At 38.9% G+C, this 21,298-nt stretch overlaps 1 protein-coding gene across 6 annotated transcripts in view; it reads left to right on the forward strand.

Annotated features, from left to right (window-relative positions):
• Positions 1-7,677, forward strand: part of ANO4 (anoctamin 4) — a 469,407-nt gene extending 461,730 nt beyond the window's left edge. For 5 of the 6 annotated variants that reach the window (XM_059186643.1, XM_059186645.1, XM_059186648.1 and 2 more), the window contains 3 exons: positions 2,762-2,867; positions 4,523-4,722; positions 6,912-7,677. In XM_059186643.1, the coding sequence (XP_059042626.1) occupies positions 2,762-2,867; positions 4,523-4,714 (298 nt within the window). In that variant the 3' untranslated portion in view covers positions 4,715-4,722; positions 6,912-7,677. The remainder of the gene's footprint in view (positions 1-2,761; positions 2,868-4,522; positions 4,723-6,911) is intronic. The other variant, XM_059186644.1, reaches the window with a different exon arrangement.
• Positions 7,678-21,298: the final 13,621 nt, after the last annotated feature.

Consider the following 21,298-nt stretch of genomic DNA (forward strand, 5'->3'; position numbering starts at 1 on the left):
AAACCTCCAGTTATAAAACTGGACAGCTACATGCAAAAGAATGAAACTGGACCACTTTCTTATAACCATATAAAAAAAAATAAAGTCAGAATGGATTAATGACCTAAATGCAAATCCTGAAACCATGTAACTCTTAGAAGAAAACATGGGCAATAATCTCTTGGACATCAGCCACAGCAAAATATTTATGGATATGTGTTCTCAAGCAAGGGAAAGAAAACCAAAAATAAACTACTAGGACTACATTGAAATAAAAAGCTTTGGCATATCAAAGGAAATCATCAATAAAACAAAAAGAAAATTTAAAAAATGGTATCCTAGTAAATGGGAGTAGATATTTGCAATAAATCTGATAAGAGGTTTATATCCAAAATATATAAAGAACTTAACACCAAAAAAATTATCAGATTAAAAAAATAGAGTGAATAGACATCTTCCCAAAGAAAACATACAGATGGCTAACAGACACATAAAAAGGTGCCCAATATCACTATCAGGGAAATGCAAATCAAAACCACAAAGAGATAACACCTCACACCAGCCAGAATGGCTAGTATCAAAGAGACAAGAAATAAGTGTTGGTGAGGATGTGGAGAGAAGGGAATCCTTGTGCACTATTAGTGGGAATGTAAACTGATGTAACCACCGTGGAAGACATTATGGAGGTTCCTCAAAACATTAGAAATACCATACAATCCAATAATTCTACTACTGAGTATTTGCCCAAAGAAAATGAGAACAAAAATTCAAAAAGATACATGCGCTATAAACACTGGGGTACAGATGGCCCTTCTTTTCACTACATCTGTATCTTTGGGGTAAATACCTAAGAGTACAATTACAGGGTGGGAGGTTGGGGTACCAGGTGGTGGGTATTATAGAGGTCACAGATTGCATGGAGCACTGGGTGTGGTGCAAAAATAATGAATACTGTTATGCTGAAAATAAATAAATAATAAATTTAAAAAAATTTTTTTAAAAAGATACATGTGCCCTTATGTTTATTGAAGCATTATGTATAATAGCTAAGGTATGGAAGCAACCTATGTGTCTGCTGATAGATGAATGGATAAAGAAGTGGTAGTTTGGGGGTGCCTGGGTGGCTCAGTGGGTTAAGCCGCCGCCTTCGGCTCAGGTCATGATCTCGGGGTCCTGGGAGCAAGTCCCGCATCGGGCTCTCTGCTCAGCAGGGAGCCTGCTTCCCTCTCTCTCTCTCTCTACCTGCCTCTCCATCTACTTGTGATTCCTCTCTGTCAAATAAATAAATAAAACCTTTAAAAAAAAAAAAAGAAGTGGTAGTTTGTATGCCTCCAATGAAATATTACTCAGCCATTAAAAAGAATGAGATCTTGACATTTGTGACAATATGGATGGACCTAGAGAGTATTGTGCAAAGTTAATAAGTCAGAGAAAAACAAATACTATATGATTTCACTTATGTGTGGAATATAAAAAACAAATCAAATGAACTCTTAAACACAGAGAACAAAGTGGTGATTGTCAGAGTGGAGGTAGGTAGGGGAATAGGCTACATAGATAATGGAGATTGCAGACCTCCACTTATAAAATAAGTCCCAGGATGAAAAGTACAGTATAAGGAATATAGTCAATAATGTAATAATGCTGTATGATAACAGATGGAGGCTATACTTATGGTGAGGAATACTAATGTTTAAATTTTGTCAAAGCAATGTGTTCTATACCCGAAACCAATATAACATCGTATGTCAATTATACATAATTTTAAAAAAGATACTCCACATAGGAATTGTCTTGTATCCTCATAGACAAATTAGTGCCAATCCTAATGTTAGGTACTATCTTACTTGAGAGCCTGGATAATCATAACTTTTCCTCAGAGAAGGGAATTTGGTATGTTTACACACAGAACTGTTAGAAGAATTAGCATCTCCAGACCTTTCCACATTTCTAATGGGGGCTAATGAAAAGAACACTGGGTTTAAGACATGTGAAGACTCTATAATATTGAGAGCCATTTTTCAGTTTTCCTACCTGTGACAATAGTAATGATAATGGCAAAGATAAAATGGAGTCAAATGAATTTACGTTCCGAGGACAGGTGCCTGGTTCCTAATAGGAACCAGGTATTTCACAAATGTTTATGGGATTTGATGCTGACCCAAAAGTTATAGTTGGAGCAGATATTAGGAAGGCCTCCTCAGTGGCAAGTGGCAGTAATCTAGTATAAATGGACTTAGAAATAAATTTATTCGTTCAGGTAACTGGGAAGTTGGCAGGATGATAACTACACTAGTAATGGCTGGATCTCAAGCCTCCAGCTGTGTCAGGAAGACAGTGCCTCTCTGCTAGCTCTGTGTTGTTCAGATGACTTCCTTCACAAGCAAGCTCTCTCCACACAGTCTATGAGAACCAGCAACAGCTCCAGGATTTTACCTTCTGTGGACTTGTTATAATTTACTAAATGTTCATTCTAGCAGAAGTCCTGGTAAGGATTCTCACTCTCACTGATCAGGTCTGACTCATCTTTTGAACTGGGGTCAGGGGTCAGGAGGGAACCCTGCCTAACCCACATGGATAATTCCCCAGAGAAGAGATATTCTTTTACCAGAAGAAGAAAAGATGGACAAGTGACAGATAGGGATAGAGATAGACAGTCTGGGATAGAGAAACTTTTTGAACTATCTATGATGAATGAGTACTACATAGTGGGAATTGAGGAGATTTGGGAGTCAGGAAAGTAAGTTCAGAATATAACATTCATCCTCCTGTATATTTATAGATACCGAGACTACCGTGACCCTCCTCATTCACTGGTGCCCTATGGCTACACACTGCAGTTTTGGCATGTCCTAGCAGCTCGATTGGCTTTTATCATTGTGTTTGAGGTATGTTCTTTTAACCTATTCCTTTGCCATAATTAAGTAACTAAGAGTAATGCATAAATGTAAATGTGAGAGCTTTCAATGGGATTATGTATGTCCAGAAGTATTACAGTGATTTTTTTTTATATAGCCTCTTTAAAAAGTCTTTTTCTGGGGTGCCTATGTGGCTCAGTGGGTTAAGGCTTCTGCCTTCAGCTCAGGTCATGATCTCAGGGTCCTGGGATCGAGCTCATCAGACTCTCTCCTCAGCAGGGAGCCTGCTTCCCTTCCTCTCTCTCTGCCTGCCCTTCTGCCTACTTGTGATCTCTGTCTGTCAAATAAATAAGTAAAAATTCTTAAAAAAAAAAAAAAAGTCTTTTTCTTCCCCTTGAGTTGCCCAAGAAACAACTGAAAGTCTATTCTTGATTGTTTATGGGTAGGTCACAAATCATCAGTCCTAATGTTCTAGGGCGATTGTTCTTCATCTTTAGGAAAACTGCAGCTTTTTCCATCACTACTTCTGGAGAGTCAGATACATCATGTCTGTAATTTGCTTCTCACAAGCCCTCCGAGGTGATTCTTTCTTACGTAGATGTTCAAGGACTATAGTTTGGAAAACATTGAACTGGCTCTTGTATAAGTGGTAGCCTCTGTTGTGTTTATCACAGCATTACTCACACTCAGGACACAAGTATTAACTTAGACTCAAAACTGACTTTTAATCTACCTAGCAATTACATATATTATATATCAGCAAAAATACATCATCTATTTTTAGTCTTTAAGAAAATTGCTACTAGAAATCATTTGCATTTCTGTGACCGTACTTATATATGGAAATTCCACCTCCTGTCACATATGTTAAAGTCAGATTAATGCATACCAGGACAACTTCTTGGCTTGGACTGGACATTTCTTGTACCTCTTCTTCCATCATTTTTTCCTTCATTCCAGGTAACCAAGAAAAGATAAGCTGTTCTCCCCTGGGAATTCAGTTATTTAATACTCTAGAATAATGAGAGTCTTTAAATGATCATCTAGTGCTTTACTAGTCATCATATAGACAAACAGAAATGACAGTGTTTCTAGAGTTTCGGCTTTAAGTAACTCAGATAAAGAATTTGTGGCAGTTTACCAGAAAAAAAAGTTTCTTCCTGGAATGATCACTTCCTTTAGGCCTACTGGTCATTTTCGTAATCAAAATTTACAAAGCAAATTTGGCAATCTGCAAAGCATTTTGAAATGTTTTCTTATAATCTTCCCCCATAATGCCCATTTTATACACAAGCAAATTGAAGCTCCGAGTGACTTCTTCCCAGGTACGCAGACACCTCTTCAGTAATAAAAGCTACAGAGCCAGGATTCAACCCCGGGTTTCCTGACTCCATGGTGTAGGTACTTCTGGCTCACCTTTACATTCTCTGACCACTCCTTCTCTGCATTCTTTCCTGATTCCTTTTCTCATTCCCTGAGAATTGTCATCAGACCAAGTTTAGTCCTCACCTGTCCCTGTGATCATCTTTCCTCACATACTGCCCCTGGCCTCCTTGCACTCTCCAGGCATTCAAGAAGCTCCACATCCCTGGAGTGAGAGGAGTTCTTGCACCAAGTTCCAGAGCTCTTTCCAGCTAAGGATGGTAAATAGAGCTAACTTATTGTATTCTCTTTTATGTTTTTAGCACCTCGTGTTCTGTATAAAGCACCTCATTTCATATCTGATCCCAGACCTCCCAAAAGATCTAAGGGATCGAATGAGAAGAGAGAAGTACTTGATTCAGGAGATGATGTATGAAGCAGAACTGGAACGTCTCCAAAAGGAACGAAAGGAGAGGAAGAAAAATGGAAAAGCCCACCACAATGAGTGGCCATGACCAGGTAGGTGAGAACTGTGCTCATGGTCTAAAACCTCTCCTTGGGCTGAAGGAGGTGCTTTAAACTTCCTGAGTCAAAGCTTGTCATGTCCTACTAATAGAAATCAAACTCCTTAGAAGTTTCCCAAACCAGCCTGTTTCTAAATTGCACAATTTAATTTTATCTTCCCTTTGCACATAATTCCTGCAACTCTTCTCTACCTCCATGCCACTCTTGGTCTGGCAATCAAGGTCTTTAAGAGTTGGCCTCAGTGTTCCTGAAATAAACCTCCCTCTCACCCTTCCACTCTAGTCTGGAGATTCTCTTTAAACAGAAAGAAGAGACATGTTGTCTTGGGGATGGAAAGTCACCTTTTTATCTGACCCAAGATGGCCTTCCCTTCATCACCCATTTATTGTTTCCTACCAGGCTGGTCCATGTCACACCATACCCTCTAAGTTTTCCCCAGATTCATCAGCTCACTGAGTCTCACTTTTTATAAACTTCCCTGGTTATTTCATCAGTGTTACATGTATTGACACATATATGGATCTGTATTATTAATTTATGATTTTCAAATAGTTATCAGGCTTCTCCAGCCCAATTTTAAGCATATTTAGGAAAGTCCTTATGAACGGTAATTTTATTCTTTCAACTAGTTAGCATAGTGTTAAGTACAAGGCACCCTTTGAACATAATTAAGTTGATAAAGGTTAGGTGGATTAAAGCTGAAAACATTGTAAGAAAGTTTCATAATGTTCCCACATATCTTATCAGAAAGTTTTTCTGAAACCTTCTCTCTGACAATTCTATTAGCTGTGTGTCCTTGGGCTAGTTAGCTAAGCTCTGGGCTTCTGTTTCTTCAGTGATGAAATGATAGATGAGCTCTCTCTTTTGGTATTCTGGCATCCAATACAATAGCATTTCTTTTGCCTTCCTCACCCATCATTCCTCTGTCTCCACTCGTTTGAAGACTAACTTTGAAATCATTGTTCAAAATTTGACCTCCAAAAGAAAAATGAGGTATATGTGGGGGAAAAATTATGTTTTTCACTTTTTGTATTGGTTAAGATGTAGCAGATATCTGCAGAGATGTTAGTGAATTTGTGTCACACCAGATCTGTGTTAAGAAGTCCAGAAGGCTATTATGAGTTGGATATGAAGGTAGACTTGGAGGAAATCACCCAAATCCCGGACACAGGTAGTATAGTGGTATATAGATACTGAACAATGCTCTAACCCTCAATTCCAAAGTAGGCCTTTCACAATTCCAAAGTAGGTTTCACTTAAAGTCAAGACATTTTTTGCAGCATAATAATTTTGCCATTTCCCAAATTTGCCATTTGGTTCTGTGATTTGGGAAAAATTGCTTAATTTTTCTAAGACTTCTTGTTTGGCAGAGCTGATGCGCAATTCAAATAAGGCAATGTATGTGAGACACATATTAAGCAATAAAGTGCTATAGAATACTGTAGGGGATTTGTATAGTTAAACATTTTGTTGTAGTCTTTCAGATTCTAGATCTGGTTTTTCCATTCTCTATCTGTAGGACCTGGAAGGGAATATTCGTGTGGATTCGATTTCCACATTTGTAAAAGTAAAGTAGTTGGACTGAACAATATTTTAAGAGCCTATCCAGCTTTAATATTCTGAATCCTAGAATCTGTTCCAAGCCCCTGGTCCTGATACTCATTCAGATCACCTCTTCTGTGGCTCTGGTCAGCTGTCAGAGGAGAAAGACTGACTATCCAGATGGCTTTGTTTGGGGGTAGGAGGCAGACATTAGTGAAGAACATTGCTCCTAGGAGCTCCAGTGGCTAGAGACCAGGGTGAAGCAATGACATTACCTACACCCAGGGGCTGCACTGGTCTGTAGGGCTGGTAACCAACTGGGAGCTTCTTCTAGCCTCATCACAATGGGCTGCTCTCTCCCCAGAGGCCATTTCTAATTTTTGCTTGAAAGCATAGTGTTTATCCATCTGACTCTATGCCTGCAACAGTTGGCAGGATGTCACTTTGCTTCAGACTGCCTTTCTGACTCAGTCTGTTCATCTGTAAAGCAGACATAATAATGTTTGTACCATACCTGACTCGATTTGGGGTTACAAATTCTTTAAATGCTTTTGATGCATAGTCAATACAAAACAACCATTACACACTGTGTTCTTAAGCCATCACATGTACATAGGGTTTTAATGCCTTCTTTTCTCTTTCTAGGTAATAGTTTATTTCCAAACCAAGGACCTGAATTCTGTTTACTTCTCCCAGCTGTGCAAAAGCACATCCAAGTGAATGACTAAAACGCAGCCGCAGTGCATGTTGCAGACATTGGCATCAGCAGGGGGGTCAGCACCCTAAAGGACTACTGGAAAATCATGCTGCTGTGAAATCACATTGCAGCACACAATTGCTATCTATCCATAGACCATTCTTGACCAAGCAAGCATGCACGTCATGGGCAGTTACATTCTCAAGTTTTTAAAACCAAGGGGAACTTGTATACTGGGCCTGTTTTTCAGCCTGTTTGCTACCTTTTTTGCATTCTACCCCATGTGAATTTTACAGACACTGGGCTAATAAGGGTATTCAAACACCTGGACACACATTCTTAGAATGTCATCATATGGTCCTAATTCCATGTCACCAAACAATAGAGACAAGACCCTGTTTACAACTTTTTCTTTTTTTTTTTTTTTAATTTCAGATCTTTCTGAGGAGATTATTATATATGACATATCTATAGCTATATGTATGGCCATAGATGTATTTCTCTGTGTACATATGTATAGTCATGTATTCTTACATATGTACATACAAATACAGAGATATATAAAGTACATAGAAATTCCTTACTTGTAAATAGCCAAAGGGTACTGACATGAATGATAAATTTTCACATTTAAATAGTCATCAACATGAAGCCATGTTTAATGCTTGTATAATGTGATGCAATAAAATTTAAAATAAATTTATGCACATGGAATATTTTCAGTTGGGTCTTCTGAAATTCTGTTGTATTTTTTTTCTCATAGAACAAGAGAAATCAGAGTGGGATCTTTAAAGAAATGTTTATTACTCCCACATACTCCTGAGAAATCACTTCACCCTTCAGAGAGACTATTTTTTCTAAATCCATTTTTTCCATCTTGTTTCTGTACTACCTTTTCAGAGTACGAAGCCACCTAATTAGAAATTTCATAGAAGAATATGGAAAATACCATTGACATACTTTGTTGAAGAAATATGAAATATAGCCAATGATAATTAATGCTGTTTTGATTACCTTGCTTACTAGTCTGGTCTGCTACTCATAGGAAGAAGCCATTCTATCTGGGGAGAAAAAAAAGTTTCTAAGCATGCCTGTTGTGGTAACTCTTTTTCTAGAGATAGCAGAACTTGCCCTTGAACTATGTTATCATCTTGTCTATGTCAGGGAGATGAGAGTGCTCCCATTACCATGTCTAACAAACACTGTCCTCGTTCAGATGTGTTCTCTCTTAAGCTGATTGATTCCCAAATACCATAGATGTTTTCTTAGCTTTTATAGAAGCAGGCAGTCAGAGTGGCTTTGGGCAGGCCATAACTTCAACCATTTCTTATTTTTCTTTTTCCATGACCCGATGTTCATAGGAGTGAAATTCTAACCCCACCAGGGCCTAAACTGTAGAGAAGTACTTTATGGAAACTGAAGACAAAAGGCCATTGAAAGAGTTTTCTTTTCAATCTTTGGCTAAGAAGTCTGTGAAATACTTCACAGCAGCTGGGAGAGGAACTTCTATGAGAAGTCTTAAGAGATGAAATGCAAAGAGACATTCCAATAAAACAAAACTCGCTTTACTGACTTAGCTTGTAACTTCTGTTTGCTATGCCTCTCCAAGCTCCAAACATCATGGCCCAATAAATCCTTGAGGCAGGGAGAGCAGCAAGGGAAAAAGAAAGAATTGCAAGTCCTTCTTTGGGTTTGGAATGGGCCATGAACATTCAAAGCTAGGTAGAGGACTACCAAACACACTTGTCAGGACCAAGAAGTAAAACATTTAAGTACCACTTTCTACTGGTCTGAGCATAAATGAACTTAAGACAGCTCTATAGCCAGAATTTTTTTCTGCCTGTGGAGTTCTGCCTTTGCTATTCCAAGTGCTTCAGACAATCACAATTCCTGATATGTTTCTGGCAAACAATTCTTTTCTTCCTTTCTTCCTCTTATACTCTCTTCCTCCCTTCCTCTTTCCTCCCACCATTCTGCTTGCCCACTCTTCTTCTCTTTCTTTCTACAAATGCAGTGAGTATACTTATTCACCTTCCCCGTTTGGGGTACAAGGAAAATGTGGTGAATATCTTAAGGTGTTTTTAGGTTTGTTGTGGGGAGAAAGGCAAAGAAGGTGATAGAAGAGAATTTCTGATAGTTTATAAGAAATCAAGTGTAAGGAGTAACATCACCAAGACAGAGACATAGTTTCCATTTTGTGAGGAAGAGCAAAGTCAGGAACCTAACAACTATTCATGGATAAGGCCACTGAGAAAATTTAGAATGCAGGAGTGATGCTGAAGCACCCCCGTACAATGGAGACCAAAAAAGACCACATTAGAAGAGCAAGAGGAACAGCTACAGGCTGACGGCATTGCTCCTCCTCCAGGCCGATACAGTGCTATGCCAAGGTCTTTCCTGAGCCTCAGTTCCTCCAGGGAAGATGAAGAGTGCTGTGTGGACATTCAGCACCTCCAGCATTATGGGTCACTTTTTAGCAGTGCCCCTTCTAATTGTCCCCCACAGAAGTTACAGGAAAATCTGCAGGACTTGGCCACTGGGATTCTGATTATGACGGAGAGGAGAGAAAGTGCTTGCAACAACCAATAGTCAGATCTTGGAAAGCTGAGTTCTTAGCTCTAATGCCAAAGAAGTAGTCCCAGCCAGTGGCTTTATCTGCATGGCCATAACCAGGGAACTTGGATGTAGATCTGCCTGATTCAGGTCCCTAAAACACACAAAATGGCTGAAAGCACCCAAAAAACCCCACAAAATCCAATGATATGCTGCCTAAAAGACACACATAGACTGGGTGAAGAGATGGAAAAAGATATTTCAAATAAAGGTAGCCAACCAAACAAAACCCAAGTACAGCTCTAGTTCTAGCAAACAAAATAGGTGTTAAGCTAAAATGGTAAAAAGAGGCAAATAGGGTCATTATACAATGATAAAGGGGTTAATCTATCTATAAAATGTAGCAACTGTGAATATTTACACCCAACATCAGAACACATAAATATATAAAGTAAAAGTAATGGAACTAAAAGGAGAAATGAACAGCAATACAATACTAGTTGGGTACCTTAGCACCTACTGTCAACAGATAGATCATCCAGACAGAAAATCAATAAGGAAATGGCAGATTTGAATAACACTATAAACCTAATGGAGCTAACAGACCTATGGAGAACATTCTATCTGACAACACCAGAATACACATTCTTCTCAAATGCACATGGAACATTTTCTAGGATAGACTATATGTTAGCAAATTCAGAAAGCCTGAAAGCATACCAAGTATCTTCTCTGCCCATAATGGTATGAAACTAGACGTCAGTAAAAGGAGGGAAACTGGAAAGTTCATGAATGAATGGAGATTAAATACTCTCCTGAACAACCAATGGGTCAAAGAAGAAATTAAAAATATCTTGGGACAAATGAAAATGGAAACACAAAACACTAGAACTTATGGGATATAGCAAAGCAGTTCTCAGAGGGAAGCTCACAACAGCAAAGGCCTACATTAATAAATAAGATAGAACTCAAACAACCTAACTCTACACCATAATGAAATAGAAACAAGAAAAACTGAGCCCAAAGGTAGCAGAGGAAGGAAATAAATATTAGAGCAGAAATAAGGAACAAAAATTTTCAAAAGATTATCTTTTCATAAAACCAACTGTTGTTCGGGGGGGAGCAAGATGGTAGAGGAGTAGGAGACCTAAATTTCATCTGGTCCCAGGTATTCAGCTAAATAGTTATCAAACCACTGTGAACACCTACAAATTCAACAGGAGATTGAAGAGGAGAACAGCAGCAATTCTATGAACAGAAAAGCAACAACTTTCTGGAAGGTAGGATGTGCAGAGAAGTGAATCCAAGGCAATATATGGGAATATAGACTGCATGGGGAGAAGGGCCAGCTCTCGGCAAGCAGTAGAGCAGCAGAACACAAAATTAGAAATTTTAGAAGTCTGCTCCACTGAGGGATGTGGCTCCAGAGGCTAAGCCAGGGTGGAGTCCTCACTGGGACAGTGTGGTCTCAGGACCCATGGGGTCACAGAACGACCAGGGGTATTTGAGTGTGGCAGAGCTCCCAGGTATTGGAAGGGAACCAGCAGGGAAGGGTACTTGCAGGGAAGCCAGCTACAGAGACAGGTGTGAGGAGTGCACTCTCAGCTCAGGATTACCATAAACCATGATCCAAAACAAAGTGTGGCCATTGATCTTCAAGCAGGGATCCCACAAGATCCAAGGAGACACCCCCCCACCTTCTCCACCAGGAGGAGCAGCACAGGAGCTTGCTATAGGAATCTGCTGGGTTTGGAGGGTGCCAGCCAGAGAAAGAAATGCTCAGTCACAGGCTGGATGAACTTGGAGTGCAGCTGGAGACTAGGGAGAGAGGCATGATTGACTGCTTTTCTCTGAGAAGGCCCTGAAGGGGGGAATGGTCCAAGCTCTCCACTCCTGTGGGGCTGGAGATTGGGAGGCAACTATCCTCATTCCCATCCTCCAAAGCTATATGGAAAGCTTTCAGGGAACAAAAGATACTGAGAGCAGAACCAAGTAGATTACTTAGCCTGGCCGCTGGCAAGTGTGGTACAATTCCACATTGGGAAAAGACATTTGAGAATCACGCAAGAGACCCTTCCCCCAGAAGATCATCAGGACCATCCAACCAAGACCAAGTTTACTGATCAATGAGAACTGCAAAACAACAGTGCTAGGGGAAAATACATATAGAATTTATGGGAATTTTTCCCCATGATTCTTTTGTCTTTCAAAGTTAAATTTTTAAAATTTGTTATTTTTTCTATTTTTAAAAATTTTTTCCTCTTTCCTATTTAAACCTATTTCAACTATTTTTTCTTCCTAATGCCTTTTTTTTTTAATTTTTTAAGTTCTGAAAGATTTTTTTTTTTAAGATTTTATTTATTTATTTCACAGGCAGAGATCACAAGTAGGCAGAGAGGCAAAGAGAGGGGGAAACAGCCTCCCTGCCAAGCAGAGAGCTCAATGTGGGGCTCGTCGATCCTAGGACCCTGGGATCATTACCTGAGCTGAAGGCAGAGGCTTTAACCCACTGAGCCACCCAGGCACCCCTCAATACCTTTTTAAAAACCTTTTATAATTTTAACTCTTATATTCTACCTCTTCATTGTATTTAATCTTATTTTTTGTATAATTTTTTTATTTCTTTAAAATTTGGGGTTACAGTTTCTTCTAAAAGACCAAAATATACCCTGAATCTAGCATATGCCTTTGCTCTAGTTTCCAGCCTGATCACATTCTCTTTTTTTCTTTTTTCAACCAACTGCTTATCTTATCAATTCCTTTTTTTAAAATCTTTTTAATTTTCATCTTTACAGTCATATTCTAACCTTTCATTGTGTTTATACACACACACCCACACACACACACATACACACACATTTTTTTCTTTCTCTAAAATTTTGGGAGGCAGTTTCTCCTAACAAACCAAAATATACCCAAAATCAAGTTTGTGGCTACGTTCTATTCACCAGCCTAATAATATTTTTTTCCTTTCTTCTCCCCCTGGTTTTGGGTCTCTTCTGATTGGCTTAGTGTATATTTTTTTCTGGGGTTGTTATTATCCTTTTAGCATTTTGTTCTCTCACTTGTCTATTCTTCTCTGGATGAAATGACAAGGTGGAAAACTCACCTCAAAAAAAAAAAAAAAAAAAGGAATAAGAGGCAGTACTGACTGCTAGAACCCTAATCAATATTAACATTAGAAAGGTATCAGAACTAGAGTTCAAAATGACAATTATATTAACAAGACAGGAAACAACATGTGTTGGAGGGGATGTGGAGAAAGGGGAACCCTCTTACACTGTTGGTGGGAATGCAAGTTGGTGCAGCCTCTTTGAAGAACAGGGTGGAGATTCCTTAAGAAATTAAAAATAGAACTTCCCTATGACCCTGCCATTGCACTGCTGGGTATTTACCCCAAAGATACAGATGTTGTGAAAAGAAGGGCCATCTGTACCCCAATGTTTATAGCAGCAATGGCCATGGTCGCCCAACTGTGGAAAGAACCACGATGCCCTTCAATGGACGAATGGATAAGGAAGATGTGGTCCATATACATGATGGAGTATTGTGCCTCCATCAGAAAGGATGAATACCCAACTTTTGTAGCAACATGGATGGGACTGGAAGAGATTATGCTGAGTGAAAGAAGTCAAGCAGAGAGAGTCAATTATCACATGGTTTCACTTATTTGTGGAGCATAACAAATAGCATGGAGGACATGGGGAGTTAGAGAGGAGAAGGGAGTTGAGGGAAATTGGAAGGGGAGGTGAACCATGAGAGACTATGGGCTCTGAAAAACAATGAGGGTTTTGAAGGGGCGGAGAGTGTAAGGTTGGGGTACCAGGTGGTGGGTATTATAGAGGGCATGGATTGCATGGAGCACTGGGTGTGGTGCAAAAATAATGAATACTATTATGCTGAAAAAAAATAATGAATACTGTTATGCTGAAAATAAATTTTTTAAAAAAGGAAATCAAAACCCATTTATCCTTCCCTTGTTGATTCAGTGTCAGCACTCTAAATATATTATTCAAATGTACAGCAGGGACAGATTAAGAATGTAGTGAAGTGCCCCAGCAGACCCTTCTAGATTCTGGAGAAATAAAAGAACTAAAATCTAACCAAGGTGAAATCAAAAAAGCTATTAATGAGGTGCAATCAAAAATGGAGGCTCTAACTGCTAGGATAAATGAGGCAGAAGAAAGAATTAGTGATATAGAAGACCAAATGACAGAGAATAAAGAAGCTGAGCAAAAGAGGGACAAACAGCTACTGGACCACGAGGGGAGAATTCAAGAGATAAGTGACACCATAAGACGAAACAACATTAGAATAATTGGGATTCCAGAAGAAGAAGAAAGTGAGAGGGGAGCAGAAGGTATACTGGAGAGAATTATTGGGGAGAATTTCCCCAATATGGCAAAGGGAACGAGCATCAAAATTCAGGAGGTTCAGAGAACGCCCCTCAAAATCAATAAGAATAGGCCCACACCCCGTCACCTAATAGTAAAATTTACAAGTCTCAACACTCCAGAACCTCAAATGATTCTCAGGAAAGTGCTAGTAAAAAACCTAACATTGCATCTTGGCCTTCAGAGCTGGCCACCCTACTTACACAACTTTCCTCACTTTAGTCCAATCTCCATGCTAGCCAGGTCTACCTCCTCATATCCCCAAGAGGAGGAAGTGCCTTCACTCTTTCCAAAGCTTTCCTTATACTCTTTGTCTGTATACCACACTCCCTGACGAAACATATTTCCTCTCTTCTTTGCATATTCAAATAATCTCTAGCTTCAAGGTCTAGCTCAAATTCCAACTGTTCCACAGATACGTCTCTCAACAAGTCCTATCCCTCTTTACCGAAGTCTCCTATCAAACAATCTGCAACATTCACTCAGACTTTTTCCTCAGCTAGTACATGCATGTCTATCTTATGTCCTCACATAGCATCTAAGTGATAGAGGTCAAGAACCATACCTTCACCTTCCTAAATGCCTAACAGAGTGGGATGCCGACAGTCAAGTGATCAGTGCTTCTTAAAATAAATGAAACTAAAAGGGAGCCATTGTTATTATGACATGCAATCAATTTAAACTCACTTCCTGTAAACACATTTCATCATGAAGGGGACAAGTGTAAGACATTAACTTTAATACTCTAGTGAAGAAGTTAAAGTCACCAACATTTAAATGACAGCTATTGATTTTCCAACAGAGACACTGAGTAATTTCTCTAGATTTCCCATCGATTGTCCAAATTTGGATACCAGCTTTATAATATTTAACAAAAAAATTTTAAGAAGGCTTGCTTAACAACACTTTCATTATACGAGTGGTTTTGAATACTTGATATACTCAATCCTCAACTAGAGAAGGGTAAATACCAAAGCTGTTATTAATGGTAACTCTGTAGAGCTGCACTACAGCTTACCTAGACCTCAGCCCCCAACGAGGTAATCTTTAACTTTTGTTCATTCAGACCTCACTAATTAGGAAGTTGTGATGATATGGAAGGGCTGAAGTCAAATATGCCAAGAAATTACTGTGAACAAAATAAATATTTGAACAATTTTCAAAGGTATCATTCATACACAGTTTATTTACTAATCATAAACCCAGTTTGTTTTCCCAATTATCATTATCATCTAGTTCAGTAGTTCTCAAACTAATTCTAGTATGCATCAGAATCACTTGGACCCTACCACCACCATTTCTGACTCAGGTGAGCCAGAGAATTTTAATTATTACAAGTACCCAGGTGGTAGTAATACTGTTAGTTGGGGACCACTCTGAAAACTACTGATCTGGTGAATATTTTGCTAAAATTTGAACTCCTTTAATATACTCTACAATTCAAGCTGAATTTAATCAGTTTTCTCTGTGCAACATTTTAGAGAACATCTCTCTGGTGGAAAGTTTAGTGGGTAGCAATTTTAAACTCGGGTCTTAGTATCCTAGCAGTTACCAGTTAATTGTATCATTCAATACAAAGCACTGCTACTACAGGTTCCTAGCTAAGCAGAGCACTGGGCATTTCTTGAAGGATTGATCAGTGCCACAAATGGTCTTTCACCTTGACCTGCACTTTGTATCAACCCAGGAGCCTGAGAATAAGTTCTTCCAACTCCAACTGCTCACCCTCACAAATTTATGAATGAGCTTACATTAATATGCACAATGAGGAAAAATATTAAGATTATAGGCTCTGGAGTCAGACAAAACTAAGTTCAGATCCAAGGTGTATGAACTTGGGCTACTGATTTAACTTCTCTAAGACAAAGTTACCTCATGAAGTTCACATTGTAGTACACTGCTGAGATCCTCCTTCAGGAAGGACTTCTTGCCATTGTATTGGGAGTGGTAAAGCCAGACAACCTTTATACCTTGGCCCCTTCTTAATTGCCTCATTGCAGAGATCACCTGCTCCATGACCACACTCCTTCCTGTGACAGCCCCACTCAGTGACTGAGCGAATATGAAAGTTTGGCTGCTGGCTGTCTTGGCCCAATGTGGGGTAACTTCTCCTCACTTCAGAATCTCTGGGGGAAACTGTCTTTGGATCAATGCTGCAGCTCAAACTCCACCTCTGTCCAAATCTGCATTTTCAGTCTTCCTTACACAGGTTAATCCTAGAGGCTCTCCTTAATGAACATTAAACACAATAAACTTGATCTCGGACTCTACTTCTCAAGGAATAAAACAAGTGACATTCACTTAAAAACAACCCAAAAGGTGGATGAAAGTTATAAGAAGTAGGAATTGTATAGATTCATTCATTCAACAAGAATTTATTGGGCCAGACTTTTCTGGATGTTAAGATACAGCAGTGAACACAGATTATTAAATTTAAGAAAAGAGATCATGAAAAGCATTAAGAAACTGAAATCAAGTTTTAGCAACAGTGTTGACTACTTGCTATAAAAAGAGAAAGGTATTTCTGCCTACCATCACCACTTCTTAGTTGTTTTTATTTAATTGTCTAAGCTTATAATATTCGTGTTCTGTTCAGAAACCATAAAATCCTTTATTGCTAGTCTAAGTAGGTCTTAGCCTATGTGAGCCTAATTCCCAAAAGGGTTTCCTTCCTTACCTCCTTGTTGCCCTTGGGAGCTTAGAAATCATTATGTTGCTTTTCTACTACACTAGATTGTAGGAAATTGGGACACTATTTAAAGTCCTATTCATCTGGACACCTCATACAGTAATTCCTGCTTTAGTGCTTAAGAAACATGGTAAAGTTTTTTTTTTTAACATTCCAAGGCCCCGTGCCTGCCCAGACATATCACTTAGCTAAGTATGTACTGGGGTCTTATGGCTCTAAGCTCTAACCAGGAGCATGGGTTGTATTGGTTTTCAAACTACATAAGCCTATGGTGGTTTGCTGCTGCCATCCCTGGCTCAGCACAGAGAGTAGAATAGAGAAACCCTTCTCCAAGGTTCATCAATATAGTAATTCTCTTTGCTTCCTTCTGACTGTTGCAGCATAGGGGGGGGTCCATTTATACTCTAGGAGTTCCAGAACCAAGCTCTTACCTTCTAAGCTATTCTATCCTTATCAACCTAAGAGGCTAGACTTCTGACACTCAAAAGCCAAGAAGAAATACCTCATTTCTCTCTTTTTCAAGAAGAAAAAGAAATTCCCTGAAACCTCCCTTTCCTGAGTTATAAATACCAAAGACCTGATTATTTGGATGGGAAGAAGAGCCAAGGAGGCAACAGAATGCTCCAGAAAGTAGGGGAGGTCATTGGTTAATTTTCTGAATAACTCACCACTATACTTCCCTCAGAACCTCCTCACGTGCCTTTCTTCTTTGATTACATCCCCTGTAGATGGCCTCCTTGAGCCAGACCCTTGCCTCTCCAACATTGTTTTTCTTTTTTTTAAAGATGTTTATTTATTTATTTAAAGAGAGAGAAAAAGAAAAAGAGAAAAAGAGCATGAGCAGGGTGAGGGGCAGAGGGAAAAGCAGACTCCCCACTGAGCAGGGAGCCTGATGTGGGGCTGAATCCCAGGACCTGGAGATCATGACCTGAACTGAAGGTAGACACTTAACTGACTGAAACACCCAGGCATCCCAACTCTCCAACATTGAAACCAAGGAACTCCTTGATTCTTACCACTTCTTTGCAGCCTTGCCTTTGCCTAGGTATCCCAGCTTCTACCCAGTGTTACACAGTGATGCCATGCCTCTCTACCTCTTTTCTCCTCCGCCCACGCCATCTATCTTCACTACTGGGTCTATTATAAATTGCACTGTACTCTACATGCCTTACTTATTGAAACATCATGTTTTCCTACTCTGCCTTAAGTATATGAATAGGAGGCTTTATGTTTTTCTAAAATCATATTATATTTACTTCTATTTAGCTCGCAAATGACTTTTCTCTGTAACTCACTTTCAATTAAAATAAAATTCTCCTAAATGAAACAAGATGGAATCAAGAGGGAGACAAACCATAAGAGACTCTTAATCTCACAAAACAAACTGAGGGTTGCAGGGGGGAGAGGGAGAGGGAGAGAGGGGTGGGGTTATGGACATGGGGAAGGTATGTGCTATGGTGAGTGCCGTGAAGTGTGTAAACCTGGCAATTCACAGACCTGTACCCCTGGGGCTAATAATACATTATATGTTTATAATAAAAAAAATTTTTAAAAATTTTCTCCAACCCTTGGAATGGAAGAAATATTTGCAAATAATTTATCAGATAAGAGATAAATCTTGAATATGCAAAAAAACACAAAACTCTTACAACTCAATAATAAAAAGACAAGCCACTAAAAAATGGTCAAACGGTCTAAATAGACATGTCTCCAAAGAAGATGTACAGATGACCAATAAACATAAAAAGATGTTCAACATCACTATCAAGGAAATGAAAATCAAAATCATAATGAGATACCACTCCACACCCACCAGAATGTCCATAATAAAAAAGATAGTTAATAATAAGTACTCATCAAGATGTGGAGAAGTTGGAACCCTCAGTGGTGATAAAAATGGTGCAACCATTTTGGAAAACAGTCTGTCAGTTTCTCAAATGGTCAAGCATAGAGTTACTATATGACCCAGCAATTCCACACTAGATACATTCTCAAGAGAAGTGAAAATATATGTCCACACAAAAACTTGCACACAATGTTCAGAGCAGCACCATTGATAATAGACACATATTGAAACAATATGTATTTCAACTGAGAAATAAATAAATAAATAAAATGTGGCATAGCCATACAATGGCATATTATAAGCCACAAAAATGAAGTATTGATATATGCTATAACATGGGTAAGCACTAAAAACATTCTATGTGGAAGAAGCCAGTCACACAAGACCACATATTCTGTGATTTCATATATATGAAATGTCCAGAATAGACAAATCTGTAGAGGCAGAAATTAGATTAGTGGCCACTTGGGCTAAGGGGACTGGGAGAAAATGGGGAGTGATTACAATGGATATGTGGTTTCTTTTGTGGGTGATGAAAATGTTCTATGATTGTGACAATGGCTGTATAATTCTGGGAATACAGTGGCCTCTAAATTGTACGTTTCAAATGGATTGAATACCATACCATCAAATGGTATGATGTGTGAATTATATCTCCATAAAGCTTTTATATAAAAACAAAAGACTCTCCATGTACTTCACGATTCACATGTTCAGTTTATAACAGATTACCACATTTTTCAGATTCTTTTGGCACTGCTAGGCATGATGAACATCTCCTCATGCCTCCACAGCCCAGGATTAAGCAAATGAAAATAATAATAATAATAATAATAATAACAGAACCTTCAAAAAGTTGTGGTCTGTACTCACACAAATGGGGCCCCTTCCTGCTAGAAACATACAGAAATTCTGGATAAAATATCACAAAATAAAAATTTTAATAACATAATCAAACTTGTAAGAATGAAAGAGGGGTGCCTGGGTGGCTCCATGGGGTGAGCCTCTGCCTTCAGCTCAGATCATGATCTAAGGGTCTTGGGATTGAGCCCCACATCGGGCTTTCTGCTCAGCAGGGAACCTGCTTCTCCCTCTCTCTCTGCCTGCCTCTCTGCCTACTTGTTATCTCTCTTTCTCTCTCTGTCAAATAAACAAATACATAATTTTTTTTAAAGGATGAAAAGGGAAACACCAAATACCAATATTGAAAAGAAAAATGACTGATGGTTGTCAGACAGGAAGGGGGTTGGGAGGTGGGCAAAAAGGGTGTCGGGGCAACTGTATGGTGACAGAGAGTAACTAATTCTGGTGATCACTTTGCAGTATAGGCAAATGCCAAATTTGGTACACCTAAAACTAATTATAAATCAATTTTACTTCAATTAAAAAAAAATCAAACAGGTGTTGAATAACCTATGAAGGTATAGTTCCTAATGAGTTTATGGGTCCTCATGTGGACTAAGATGAGGTTTCTGCTTCCAGAATGTGAGAGTGAGAACTCTATTGCAAATATCACCAAAAGCCTGAAGCCTTGAAGAACTGCCCCATTATTTAAAAGGAAATTTTAAAGAAAGTTTGCCTCTTTCCAAGTCTTTGATGGAGAACAAATTACTTGAGGCTCCAACCCTAAACCCTGTGCCATCTATGGGTAGAGGATGAGAACTGATTCTGTGAACTTAAGACAGAAGTCCTAACCTGAGATAATGAAGTAAGATTGGTAGAAGGCAATTAAAACATGGGCACAGCCAAAGCTGATCTAAAACTTCTCTGTAAAGACTTTCACTAACTAGAGCCCAAGGAATGCTCACTAGAAAAAGTACAACCCCTACTGAAGATAAACTTCCAGTTAAATGTTCAACTATATCAGGAAAGAAACCACCATGGTGGAGAGTAAGCAAATGAACAAGTAGAAGAATTAGCACATCAAGAATTTCAAATAGATGGGGCGCCTGGGTGGCTCAGTGGGTTAAGCCGCTGCCTTCAGCTCAGGTCGTGATCTCAGGGTCCTGGGATCGAGCCCCGTATCGGGCTCTCTGCTCTGCAGGGAGCCTGCTTTCTCCTCTCCCTCTCTGCCTACCTCTCTGCCTACTTGTGATCTCTGTCTGTCAAATAAATAAATAAAATCTTTAAGAAAAAAAAAGAATTTCAAATAGCATAAGAGAAATAAATATGGTTAAAATTATTAGAGATAAAAGAATAGTTTGGGGGGCACTTGAGTGGCTCAGTGGGTTAAGCCTCTGCCTTCAGCTCAGGTCATGATCTCAGGATCCTCGGATGGAGCCTACATTGGGCTCTCTGCTCAGCAGGGAGCCTGCTTCCCCCTCCACCCCCGCCTACTTGTGATCTCACTCTCTCTCTCTGTCAAATAAATAAATAAAATCTTAAAAAAAAAAAAAAAGAATAGTTTGGAATCACAATGAAAGAATCCAGTTAGGAAAGAATAGGAAACTGAAAAATTTGAAAAAGCACATCCAACTCTGAAAATGAAGAAAATAAAGTCATTGAAATGGAAAATTCAATGGACAAATTAAATAGCAGAGTAGGGAAAGCCAGAAAGAAAGTGACCTTTCATGTATATGTATGTGAGGCATCCTGAAATTTTTAAATTTTATATAGAAAATATGAACCAGATTAGGAGACATGGAGGATAGGATAAAGAGGTATGCTGTTCCTCTAATAGGAGTTAAAGAGTTACAGGACAGAGAAAATGGGAGGGGGAGAATATTCAAAGAAATAATGGCTAAGAAATTTTCAGGACTGAAGACGTGATTTTTTATTTTCAAATACAGTGTTAATTACTCAATGCATAAAATATTCTTCAGCAACAAAAGTTCTGCATGTTTATTTGCTTAT

Source organism: Mustela lutreola, chromosome 8 (assembly GCF_030435805.1).
Source record: "Mustela lutreola isolate mMusLut2 chromosome 8, mMusLut2.pri, whole genome shotgun sequence".
Lineage (NCBI taxonomy): Eukaryota > Metazoa > Chordata > Mammalia > Carnivora > Mustelidae > Mustela > Mustela lutreola.